The sequence below is a fragment of the Accipiter gentilis genome, chromosome 1 (genome assembly GCF_929443795.1).
Source record: "Accipiter gentilis chromosome 1, bAccGen1.1, whole genome shotgun sequence".
Classification (NCBI taxonomy): domain Eukaryota; kingdom Metazoa; phylum Chordata; class Aves; order Accipitriformes; family Accipitridae; genus Astur; species Astur gentilis.
The window spans coordinates 9378710-9391993 of NC_064880.1; the positions used below are offsets into that span (position 1 = coordinate 9378710).

The following is a 13284-nucleotide window of genomic DNA, read 5'->3' on the forward strand; positions in this document are numbered from 1 at the left end:
TATCCCAGGACAATGTGGCATGGAAAGCATCAAGGGGGGGAGGTTCTGCCTGTCTTCCGCTGCCCCAGACATGCAAAGGGACCATGCGCAAGGGGTTTTCCTCTCTGTGCACACTGGGACTGAAGGGCAGCCCCATCCCCTTCACACCTGACCCCAACTGAGCGCAGAGCTCCCCACTGGGCCACAGCTCAGGCTGCAAGTTTGGCTCTTGCAGCAGCTGGACAAGAAAAGCGAAGAGGGTTGGGGAGCGCGAGAAGCGGTGGGGGCTGCTCGAGCATTGCGAGGGAGGGAGGATGGATGGCAGTGGGGAGCGAGAGCCCACCGTCCGGATGGATGCTCGGGCTGGGTACAGCGTGCGCGTGTGGTGCGGGAAGGGGGGCTTGCTGCAGAGCCCACCCACCCCATTGGCTTGCGAGCGGTGACAGGCAGGCTGCTCCCTCCCTGCCGAGCCGCTCGCCTGTGTGGATGCGAGCAATGTGCGCAAAGTGCCTTTGCATTAGCCGGCTTGTGCCGTAGCTCTGGGCGCTCGCTCGCAGAGGTGCTGGGACAATCGAGGTGGCCCTGTCCCATGCCTGGTGGCCCTGCCGGATCATGGCATGGGCACAGGGGGATCTGACGTCCTCGCTCTCCATCGTCATCGCTTTGGCTGCCTGCCTCTCTGCCACCACCAGCGAAGGTAGGAACCGGGGTGGCCCTGGCGTGACGGGGCAGCGTTGGGGGGGGACCTGTGGGATCGCTGTGGCTGCCTGGATGTGTCCACATGGGCTTGCTCGCTCTGTTGGGCTTAGCTTCTCCCTCCTCCCAGGGGAGCGCAGCTCCGGGTTCCTGCCTGCCTGAGTTTCCTGATCCTGGAGCTTTTGCACTGGAGGCTAAACTTCTGAGCTGGGCAGGAGGACTTGATTTCTGCAGCAATGCCTGTCAGCTCTGACCGGGCTCCCCTGCAAGGGCTCTGCTGCAGCGTGGAGGGGTGGCTGCAGAGGGGACAGGGACACAGATACCAGCTCAGCCATGGCGATCCCCATCACCAGAGCTGGTGGCAGTGCAGGGCCGTGTGTGCTGGCCGGGTGGCGTGGGCTGCAAGGGAGCAAGCAGGTGGGCACGGGAAGGTGTGCAGAGGATGTGGGGAGCTGGAAGGGCACTCGGGTGGGAAACTTGTCATGAAGGAATGGGCTGGAAACTTCTGAAGTAGGAAGCAGGGATGCAGCCAGGGACTCTCTCCCAACATCTCGGTGTCAGCCACGTCAGGCCTGCTCCCTCTGCCCAGCCAGTCTACCCTGCTGCTGGCTGCACTCATCCCCTGCCCTTGTCAGCAGTGCAACCCTGCTCCGGCATCTCGGGCCCCCCTCAGCTTCAGCAGCGCTGCTCCCACTGCCTGCCACCCACCCGCTTGCCTGCCTTCTTCCGCGCTGGCAGCGGCAGCATGGCTGCTTCCCAGGTCTGCTGATCTTCATCACCCGGAGATCTGCTGTTCCCACTCCTGAGCATGTCCTTGGCACCAGCAGCATCCTCCTTCCCCCCTTCTGCTATGCCTGAGAGCCGCGGCCAGCATGGTGCAGCCCTCTGCAGCGAGTCCCGGTGCTGGTGTCCCTACCCAGTGGCGGCAGTGGCATCCCTCCCTTCTCCTGCCCCTGCATCCCTGACATCCTTCTGGCTTGCTGAGGCCCACGGGCTGGCACCGCGATGCCTCGTGCACTTTGCGGCATCCTGCCAGGCTGGATCCTTGCACCTGCTGCCATCTTCCAACACCCACCTGCACCTTGCTTCCAACCCAGTCTGTCTTCCCCACCTCTGTTACCCATTTCTGGCTATTTGCTCCTCCTAACCCCGTTTTATGGTAGCTGTCTGCTTCCTGGTACTCCTCCTGCTCCTTTCCCCACTGGCTTTCCTGCCCTTGTGGGGGGATGCACTGGGCTTTCACTGCTGGGGACGGGCTGTGTGGGTGCAGGATGAGAACCCAGCCCCCCGACACCCCCAGCCCTTGCTCGCCCTCCACTCTGTGGTGCAGCAGCTGCCCTGTACCCCGAGCCCTGGGCAAAGCGCAGTGCAGGATGCTGCCCGCGCTGCCCTGGAGTCTCAGTGCTGCAGCCCTGCAAAGCCAAGTAGCCCTGCCTGAACTCAGCTAACGCTGGGCACGGACAAGTGAGGCTGGGGCCTCTTTGCTTTCCTCTGTGGAGGAGATTTGCTGGCTGCTGGGGTAGGTTTTATGGCGCCTATAGGGACAGCCAGGCCCCGGACTGCTGTCTGCCTGTCCCCAGCTGGAAAGACCTGGGTTTCCCGTAAGACTTTTTGGAAAGGAAAGCTAATCTCAATAACAGCCTTGATCGGGGGGATGAGTGCGGCTGGGGATGAGCCAGGCTCTGGGGAAGACCAAGCAGGCTGGATCCCGGCTAGACTGGGCAGAAGGTGCTGGGTGGCATCAGGACAAAGCGCAGGACCCTGCAGAATGCTGGTGGTGCTCTGTTGACCACCCCCAAGGTTGCTCGTGCCTCCGTGGGTACTGGGACACCGCTCTGCAGTGGCGCGGGGCAGCTGAGTGTCAGCCGGGCCCCACAATACAGGCAGTGGAGCCGGGGATGTGGCTGCAGGCTCCTGCCAGCTCCCAGCATCTCTGGGTGTGGGGATGGGCTGGTGGCCGCATCCATGCCGGGGGAGTTGCAGTGCCGGTCATTGAGCGACCTGGCATGGGGATGGGACTAGAAACATGGAGAGATGCTGAAAAGTGCAGCATTGCCCTGGTGTCTCCTGCACTCCGGGCTTTGCTACCCCATTTCTACAGCATGTGGCACTTGCGGGCATGGTGTGAGGGTGTAGCTGTGGTGCACAAAGTTGCCCCGCTGCTGCTGACCGTGACCTCTGCCTGCTGCCACGGCCATGGTCTGCTTCTTGCCGTGCATCTCTGGCCATGCTACCCAGAAAACCCAATGCTCGAGAGCTGCAGTGTAGAAAATTACAGCTGCAAAGCAAATTTAAGGCCAGTGTGCACTGCACTCTGTGTGTGCGTATTGGGAGGCAATTGGTATATAAGGATGTATATTATCCTGAAGAAATGGCTTTAGTCTGATTTTCTTCCCCTTCCAAGAGCTCCCAGTGCATTTCTCTTTTCTGAAAGATTTGTTCCAAGAAGTTTTGAGCTTATATTTTTTATTCCTTTCAGTCTTGCATGCAGTGGGTGCCCTGGAAATGGGAGAAAAAGGGAATCGCCATTCCTTGGGAAATCCCCACATTTCAGCACAACAGCCATTGCAAAATGCATTGAAAGCGAAAACTCAGATTTTTTTCTAGGTAGGTGAAAATTTGCAGGATGTGGAAAATATTCATTTGGAGCACTGAAAAAAATTTGTCTGAAATTGTTAAATTGCTTTAGAGCAGGGAGGTAGAAAAGTTATTTTCAGTAATATGAAGATAGTGTGATAGACTAAAATATTTACACTATTACACACCAAGTTACATAGGCAAAAATATTAAAGCAGATATTTTATCTGACACTGCAAATTGAAGTGCAATAATAAAATATGAAATATCTTTGTTGTATTGAAAGAAAATCAGACAAGCTGAAATTACCACATTTGGGGCTTGGGCAGGGAGTGACAAAATTTTATTTTCTGCTGGAAAATGGCACTTCAAATGCTGCTGCTGGGGTCTGCTCCCTCCCAGGTGATGCCTCCAGCTCTGCTCTGCCCTCCATCCATGAGGTGGGCAACCTTCCTCCCCGTCACAGCACAGACCTCATGGCCCGCGGGTGAGCTTGGGTGGTACCTCAGTGGGGAACATGGTGCAGCAGGGAAGGGGGACCCAGGGACATGTCCCCCATTATTTCAGGGCACGTAGGGACGGCCAAGGCAAACAGCAGGTGATGGGGATAGGGCAATGTACAGGGAGCGTACTGGTGAGGATGAAGAGCTGGTGACACAGGGATGCTCGCCTTTTCCCCGCACCACGGGGTCGGTGATGGAGATGTTTTGTTCATCCTCGCAACAAGGATGGGGTGTGGGAGAGCACCAGGGTCCTTGGGAAAACCCAGTACCTTGCTGTGCTGCCGAAATGGGGGCCAGAGGAAGCTTGTGTGGCAATCTCCCCTGCTAATCTCTCAATTGTAATCTCATTAATTACCCCTCTGCTCAAACAGAAAAAGAGGTAAAAAACTTATCTGCATGTTTATTCAACGCTACTTTTCTACCCCTTCTGCAGCAATGCCGAAGTCAGGGCTGCGGGAGAAGCAAAGCTCTGAAAGGGAGAGGAAATAGCTTTTGCAGTTGTAAAAAGGCTGTGAGGATGCCGTGATCCTCTGTAAGAATTGGAAACAAGACGTTTTAGGTATACAAGCTTTTGGTGATGGGGAGACAGAGAAGCATTAGTTTAAAACAGGGAGCTGATTTTGGCTATGTTTGCCAAAAAAAAAAATAAAAATTGGGGTGTGTAATTTTTTGATTGATCCCAAAATGCTGATATAAAGCAAATACTTGCATGATTTTAGACAGGCTCACGGGGATATGTTCCTGGTCTCATCTTCATTTCCATCCTTCTTGTATTAATAGCTTATAAAACTTCTGGATAATGAAACCACAAAATTTGCAGAAAAATAACACAACAGCACACAAAATGCACCTACTCCGTGAGCTTTTTTTCATTCTCCTTGAATTCTTGTTTCCTGAAATCATGAGGCGTTTATTTACAGTGAAAATAAATGGGCACCCATTTTGGTGATGGTGGAAATAGATCTGATGAATCCAAAATTAAGTACAACTGAAAACCCAATGAATTACTTACAGGGATGAAGGAATTCCCTATTTTTTCGATTGCTGAGAAATTATTAGAAAAATATTTTAACCAAAAGAAAAAAAACCCCACCAAACAATGAACCCCAGCCCCATAAGATGCTCAGCCAGGGAGGGAGGCAGAGCGACTCGTCCCACACATCCCGCTGGGGTCAGCACGTGTGGGTCCTGGCGGGCAAGACTCCGGAGAACGCTGGTTTCATCAAGATATCCTGACACCTCCGCTCTTTGTTTCGGTCAGGTCCTGTGTTTCGTACATCCCTGCTCGCCTCGCTGGCAGCCTTCAGTGCTGCCTTTATCTCCAGGGGCAAATCCATTCATATGATAACTCTATTCATACCCTGACAGTTTTTGATAGTTCATTCTACTAACCCCAGTGTGTTTGCATGACCAACACTCAAAATTATTCCTCTGTCACAGAGAAACGATTAACCCCTTCAGCCCTGGTAGTTCAAAAGTGAGCAGCGGGATCACACAGTCTATTTCCTTCAAAAAGAAAAAAAATAACCCCATGTCCTGCCTGAGTAGATGTGCAGTACCACATAAAGGACGTAACTCCTTTACGGGTCAGGTTCAGCCACACCAATAATGCCTAACGAACTGTGTTTGGCCTAAGGACGCCATCCAGAAAGGTATTCCACATTTATCTGAAGGCATCGGCAAAGGCAGACCAATCCCTGCCTTCAATAATTGAGGCCCATTGGCCTCAGCCTTAAAAAATTGGACCCCTCTTTTCCCTAATACAAATTTGCCCGGATTCAACTTCCAGCCATTTGTTCTTGTTAGGCTTTCCTTGCTAGATTTAAAAGCTCATATCTTTCTGCCATGAAAGTATGCTGAGTGCAACTGGGTGCCTCACACTCCTCATGGGCACAAGCAGATTGGACTCTGTGGGTTCCTCTCTCTCATATTTTTTTCCTCCAACCCTGGTGTCACGGTTGTGCCTGCGGTATCTTCTGCTCTGTCTCCAGTTTCTCGTATTTAAAATGCCTTAACCATGTAACTGAGTGGCAACAGCACTGGCTGCAGCTAGATAGACCAGCTCCATCCCAGCATCAAGTGTGCACACAGGTCACCGGATCTTTCCTTGGATGAAATACCTTTTGTGTTACATACCTCCCATACAGTTTTTAAGGACTCTTGTGATATTTCATTACCGGTGGCATGAGATATTCAACCTGTCCCCTCAAACATTTTTAGTATTGGTATTTTTGTCCATGAAAATATTCCACTTTAGAAAGCTATTTTTAAGAGAGCAAAGTAATTGCCTTTAAAAGAAATAAACTTGCTTTAAAAATGTCACTGGGATACAAACAGCTAGACATGGTTTAGGGTGGCCAACTGGTGTCAGAGCAAAAGATGTCGTCAGAGAAATCAGGGGAAACACACCCAACAGTCTGAAAAACTGCCATCCAAAGCCCCTTCAGATAACCCAGATAAAAGTAAGCACATTTGCAAAAAAATCCACATTTTCCTAGTGAATACTCCAGAGAGGATAAAACTCAAATCTTTGCCAGGACTGCCGGGATGCAAGAGTCAGTGGGAAGGGCAGGGTGTCTGCAGGCTTTGTACTGTTGATGGACTCACAGGCTCTGCTACAAGCACAGATCTCCAGTGCCAGGTCCACCTGAGTCACTGTGGGTGGCATGGAAAGCAGCTGTGAGTGACACCCAGGAGTCCTGATTTTGGGTAAGAAATCTGCAAAATCCCAGACAGGCAGGAGATAACGGAGCAGACATGCGGCTTACAGGTTGGGGGTGGAAGCGCTGAGATGCTCTGGGATAAGGACCTGGGATGGTGTTAGGGGTGTGCCTGGCGTGAGCTTTGACTCCCCAAAAATGCAGCAGGAGTCAGAAACCTCATCAGCTAAAGCTGAAAAAGCATTCATATCTATTTTGCTATACCTGACAAATGTGCAAAAAGAGAAGAGGGAATCAGGACTGGTGTGAGAACACTGGCACAAAACCCTCTGGAAAAGGCTCCCATTTCTCCGAGTCTGTACTACACAGATTTTGCTTACCGCAAGCAGAAGAGGTGTATTTTGTGTTAGAAAAATCTTCTGTGTAATTTTTAGACTGTCACGATGTTGCGTTATTGGTGGCATGAGATATTCAGCCTGTCCCTGAGACTAGGATGGGAGCTTTGTGGAAAGTGGGACGTCCTGGTCCGGGTGCAGGTCTGTTACCTGTTCTTCAAGTTTCTGGGTTTGGGGACACTGGTCAGGGATGCAAGAAGCTGTCCTTTGATGGTCTGTGGGTTGAGCAGATTAGGTCTCGCAAGGCTTTACCCAAATGAATTGCCAAGGTGTGGCTGTGCAAGGCACGGGCTCGTCTCCACTGATGGACGGGTCCATGTCATCTTGCTGTCCTTTAGGCTGGAGACATTGTGATGGAAAGGACTCAAATGACTCCCTGACGGTCAAATCCAGACCTGGGGACACCAAGTCTGCAGAGCACCCCACCAGGGCTGCAGGGACCCTTCAGCTGCCCTTGGTGCTCCCCAGTGCCTGCCCTCTCCCCAGCCTCACCATAGTCCTGCTCCTTCCCCTGCTCACATCGGATGTTTCCATCGAATTTCTTGCCTCCCTGACCTTTCTGAGCCCCCCCATCCCCAGAGCCTTCCCACCTCCTCCTCTGGCTTCTGCCCTGAATTACAACGAGCCCAGCCACCCCTTGAGCCCAAAAGAGCTCCTTCCCCACCAGCACAAGCTCCTGGACCGGGGACGTGGGAATGTGTGCTCACCCCTCGCTCTGAGCCTCAGGTCTGGCCCCATACACCCCATATTCGAACCCTGGGACAGCCTGTGGTTTTTTAACATTTCCAGACAGTTATTTATGTCCAGCTCTGACCACACACTCTGTTTGCACCAAAACCTGTGTGTCCCACAAAGCGGGGATGCACACTGGTGCTGTAACACCCTGCCCGGAGGTGGGGAGTGCATCTGCTTTAATCTGGGTTGCCGAAGCCAGCCTGCCCAATTTGCCCTGGCTGTCCCACCATACACGAGCATCAGGAGTCTCAAATTGAGTAGGAGACACGAGCATTTTACATCTATATTTTCTCACCTATATTTCTGAGAGGAAACACTTTTTTATTGTTTGGCTTTTGATGTGGGTTTTTTTTGTGGGTTTTTTTTTTTTTTTTTTTTTTTCCTGGGGAAAAAAATGCTGCCCTTTAATTTCAAGGTTTTTAGCCTTGGAAATAGTTTATTCAGGGTGTTTTGTTTTGTTTCATTTTTTTTCGCTATTTCATGACACCTCAGTCCTACCACAGGTTATGGTCTTGCACTGAACATTATCTTACATGATATCATGCAGGGTCTGGAAGGATTGGGTTGATAATTTTATTTTTAAAACCTGAACTGCAGCTTTTTGTTAGTACTGATTGAACAAACAAGCTTTCTTCCTACATCAAAGTATCTTCTGCTCCTGGTATACTGAAAAGGGGTGACCCTCTGGGCAGTCCTTATGGGCATTACTGCTCCTGATGCATTACAAAAGATATAAAATTAAATACAGAAAGTTCACAGCAACAATCTGGAGGTCTGAGAAGAAATCCTGAAATGGGAATTAGGGCACGTCCAAAAAGCAGCACTGCTTTTTCACGGCAATTGTTTGAAAATGTTTCTTTTTAAATTTTTTTTTTTTTTTTCAGCCTGATTCTGGCGTTTCCAGAAATGTGGAAATCCCACATTCCTGATGGATTTGGTGACATCTTTTATATCTACCCGCAATGCTTTCCTCTCTGGGCAGCCAAGGCCAGTGGGTGCTGATGCGAGCACCATCCCCGCTGTGTCCTTAGTACATGCAGCCTCATCGACAAGCAGCTGCTTGACAAAGCCTGCCAGGATCTGGCCACTGCTGGCGGAGCACTGGTGTGCAGCACCCCACTGCCGCAGTGCTGACCTGGATCCGTGGGGCGCATCCCCTGCGCACAGCTCCCGAATGGAAGAGCTGACCTACCCTCCAGGCTTGCTGCTTTTACCTCAAAGCCCCAACGGTTGGCCTTGTGCGTTGGTGAATAAATAACTATTTTGCTCTCTTTAAAGATATATACTGTCCCAGGGAGGGGGAAGCTGAAAGCGAAGCATTCCGTCCTGTGCCCCTGTGATGCTCCAAGGCCAGTAAGACACAGCTTTGTTGCTTGGCTTTGCCTCCCGAGTTGGAAAGGTCATGTCTGGCTATTCAGCATGCCCTTGGATTATATAGTGGGACACAAATGGCTGACCCACCCCGGCCCCACCTGCCCATTCAAAGTTCTCTTTGAGCTTATGGGAAATGAATACCGCTGGCTCTTGTTCGCGTCCTCTCAGGGAGCCTCCTCCTGCCCCTTTCCCATACACCGACTCTCTCTTTCTGCTGCAGATAACCCTTCCCGTATCATTCCTTCACCAAGTGGGGCTGGGGCTGTGGGGCTGCTGTGGGGTGTGCAGACCTGTGTGGGGCTGTGGGGGCTGAGCCCACTGGTCTTCGGGTAGCAGGGAGCAGGAGTGCCTAACCATGCTGAAAAGAGTTTAATTATCGATGCAAAAGGCGTTGTTACATGGGGGAGAGCCTTGCTGTGAATCCTGGGAGGGCTTTGAAGTTGTGATGGAGAGGAACTGAAGCCCAAGGGAACAGGGCTGCTCCCACTGACCCTTCCTCCCCACGTCTGCTCTACAAAGCCCCTGCGTGGGAGGGAGACGGCGGAGTAATTAGAGTGAGGACTGCAGTGGGTTAACAATTAGCAAGGGAGCTCAGAGCCCTCTTTGGTCCCCCACTGTTCTTCTAGAGGCTGGGGCTCAGCACATCCCCCAGCATGTCACCCCCGGGCTTGTCCCGCCACCCCACCATGCACTCCCGGGTGGGCTGAGGGTCTCCATGTTCCCCTGAGCTGAGAAGTCGTGGCTCCCACAGCACCATTCCTGAGCCTGGGATGCTTGGATGTGGGACCCCAAGATGTCTGTGCCTCTGTTTGTAGGGATGTAATACATCCCTGCAGGAGCCACAACCACTAGCACAAGTGTTGGGAAAGGTTTCTCAGCACTCTTTATAGATATATGGACCCAGGCAAAACGCACATCCTCTGGATGCTAGTCCCTGCCTCGGCTTCCAAGCGGTGTTTAGAATTTGGTAGATATGGGTGTGGATATGGATACGGATACAGATACAGATACATATAGATGTAGATATAAAAATAAAGATGTAGGTATAAATAAATTATACATATACATATAGATCATATACATATACATACATCTAATCTTCGACTCCTGCATAACGTGCATCTATGAGATTGCAATGTGCACTACTCACACAACTTTACATGATGCAACTTTACAAAGGAGCAAGTAGGTATGCCTTGCGTGAGACTCCGTCTCAAGATCCCAGTTGGCACTGGGAAGCGACCTGCTCGCTCCTAGGTGCTTCCATTTGAACGGGCAATCAGGCTTGACAGCTTTTCCACCAGTGCGAGAATTTCCCCTGACACCTCCTGGTGTTTTGGCTCAATACGTCGAGTCAAGGCCAAGGCACAGAATAGGAAAAATACAAAATGGTGCTCAGGAAAACAAAATGGAGCTCGCAGTTTGAGACTGATAGGTGCAGACAGTCCATAACATCAAACAGAATTGCCCAGCTGTAGGAGAGAGGTCTCCCAAACCGGCACGTTTTCTGAGAAACGTTTCAGCTGAAAAGGGTCCTTTGTGGCAGTCTTGCTCGCCCTCTGGCATCAAGGGTGGGATCTTTCTGAGCATCGCCCCTGGAGAACTGACACAGCCAGGAGATCACCTGCAAGGGGCTGGACAGGGCATTTGTCACATGCAATGCAGTGGGTTTCATTGGTGTTGGTCTGTAGCCTTTCCCTGAAACGGGTGGTTGGGTTTTGGGAGACTATTGTTCTCCCCATATCTGACCACAGCATGTAATAGTGCTGCTAGATGGATGCTCATATCCACAGACATGTGTGTTATACCATGAGTTAACGCGAGAGGTCTTGGACATGCAATGCCTTTGTATTTGTGCAATGCCCACTGCAGTGGGCTTAATGCGTAGGACTCCTAGGCATTTGCCTAAAATGCTTGCTAAGGAATAAAAGAAATAGCTTAGCCCTCTTCCTGCAAAGAGGCATGAGCTATCTGCTCCGCAAGCTTGTTGCAGGGAATGCAAGCCTGTGTAGTCGTTTGTGCACCAAAGCACCCGCCAGCAGACGGCTCCTTCATGTATAGGAAATTGGGTGACAATCATACGGTCCGCATGGTGGGATGGGGTGTAGCAAGCTGGCTCCAGGTCCCACACACTGCTGGGGCTGGACACAAGCCTGGGGCACATCCCACCACGCCTGCTCTGATCTCGGCGTTGTTCCCCACGGCGCGGTGCTCCAGCCGGACCCCAGTCTCTTCAGGCTCCTCATGCTGCCTGGAGAGAAGCGAGAGGCAAGCGCATCCATTGCTGAGCATCTCAGCGTGGGAAAGAGGGTGCAAAGACCATGGCTGGGGGGAGAGAGGGCCTGCGAAAGCGGTCCTCTCCCTGCAGCCTGCCTGCTGAGGGTCACCGGGACTGTGATCCTGCACTGTGAGCAGGGAAACTCCTGAGCCCCGGCTCCTGCTGGGTGAATTACCCAGGGAAAATAGGCAGAAAATCTTCGGATTAACAATAACAAATAAAAATGGATTTGAGATCTCCGAGGTAATTACTCCGTGCTGAGGGCAAGGGGCCTCTTTAGCAGTGGGAGCAGTGCCGTGCAGGGAGTGGAGGGGCTCGGCCTGCTGTTGGGCCAATGGAGTCACACAAGAAGCCCTGGAAATTCTTTCAAATTGTTCTGCTAACATTAATAAATGCCTCAGAAGCTCCTAATCTGCTATGTCAGAAGCATGACGTCTGGGCGTTTCACAGCCAGCTCACGTCTCTGCTCCTCTCTCTCCTCCGTCTCCTTCCCTGCCTGGTAATAGTAAATGAAAGTGGCACCCGTTCCTCCAGCTGCTGGGACCAGCATCATGCTGAGTCCAGCCTCTGCTGGGCCTGGAGCTGCTGTCCTGACATGCCCCATCCCCGCCGTGACAAGCCGGTGCCTTGCACTGGGACCACCATCCCTCCAGAGCCCAGGGACCAGCTGAGTCCCAGTGCTGCAGCAGGGATGCTGCGCCAAGTTGCCTCGAGGTCCAGTTTGATGCTGCTTGAGGGTGAGGAAAAGCAGCCAGCATGGACGCAGTGTCCAGCATGGTCTTGACCTTACTGGGTGGCTGCAGGGCAAAGAGCACTGGGGAGAGCTGGAGGCGCTGGAGGTCCCTGAGGGAGCCTGGTGCTGATGAGGGGTGACGAGGCATGGGTACACTGGTGTCGATGCCCACTGTGCTCACTCCCAAGGGTCAGGGCACCCTGCCGGCACCCTCTCCCAAGCCTCCATCCCTCTTGATCTGCACCTTGGAGCTGGGGCTTGGGGTCCTTCTCAAGGTGCTGAGCAAGTCGGGGGGGGTTATCAGGCAACGGCAAGTCTCTCCTCTGCCTGATGCTGTGGGATCTGGGTGTGGGGTTCATGGGCAGCAGATGACACTCAGGGGCAGCTCACCCTGTGCATGCAGCAATGCCGTGGCATCCCGCTTCCCCTGCCTGCTGACACTGCACAGGTTTCCATGGGAAGCTCCTGAGCACGTTCAAAGGCATCCTTGCCTCTCCCCCTGCAGAAGCTGCTTCCCTGTCCTTGCAGCTTTTCCCATCTCTCCTTGTTAAGCTGAGCTCCCGGTGGTAGCAGGGCTTTTGAAGGGTTGGCTTTGATGGGCCTCCCCATGCAGCCTGTCCCCCAAGGGCTGGCTTCTCCAGTGGGGTGTCAGCCAGGACCATGGGAGGTCACTTTGTGCTGGAGCCAGGCACTGCGGTGCGTAATTACAGTGGCTGCTGGAGTGCAGACTTCAAGCTGGTGATGCTGGGAGGGATGTGAGCCTAAAGGGCTCAGCGGAGCATCCAGAGGAGAAGTGTCCAAGTGAGGAACAATGCTCCAGTTGCATCGGTTTTGGCACAGGGTGGGGCTGGTGGACAACCTGATGCTTGGAGTTTGTTTCCCCAGCTCCCCCTTGCTTTGCATCCCCTCTGACCTGCTGTTTGCAAATGGACACATTGCTCTCAGTCTTATGGCCAGGACTGATACAGCCCCACCCCAACTCTACCCCGAACCAACAGCTCTGGGGAGCATCATTTGTTGCCATACCCTTACTCTATATCTGCCTCATCTGCAGCCAGGCAGGTCTCTGGCAGCAGCCCCATGGGTTGATGGGCACAGGGGACAATCAAGAGAGTGGGATGCAAGGAGGAGTCATTTGTGGTGGCTTGGTTCCTTGCCCCTTGGGGACGGGGAGAAAGCTTTCTAACGCAGCATTTTGCTCCTGTGTTTTCCAGTGAACTTGCTAGACACGTCAACAATCCTGGGAGACTGGGGCTGGATGACTTATCCCTCACATGGGGTAAGTATGAAGCAGCTGTTGGCACATGGGGGACCCCAGCGGGATGGGTCACCACAGGTTCAGTGGGCAGGGTGG

General features: G+C 52.5%; 1 protein-coding gene across 1 annotated transcript in view; it reads left to right on the plus strand.

Annotated features, from left to right (window-relative positions):
• The first annotated feature begins 558 nt into the window (after positions 1 to 558).
• Positions 559 to 13284, plus strand: part of EPHA8 (EPH receptor A8) — a 50646-nt gene continuing 37920 nt past the window's right edge. The window contains exons 1-2 of the mRNA XM_049798266.1: positions 559 to 676; positions 13145 to 13209. Of these exons, the coding sequence (XP_049654223.1) occupies positions 592 to 676; positions 13145 to 13209 (150 nt within the window). The 5' untranslated portion in view covers positions 559 to 591. The remainder of the gene's footprint in view (positions 677 to 13144; positions 13210 to 13284) is intronic.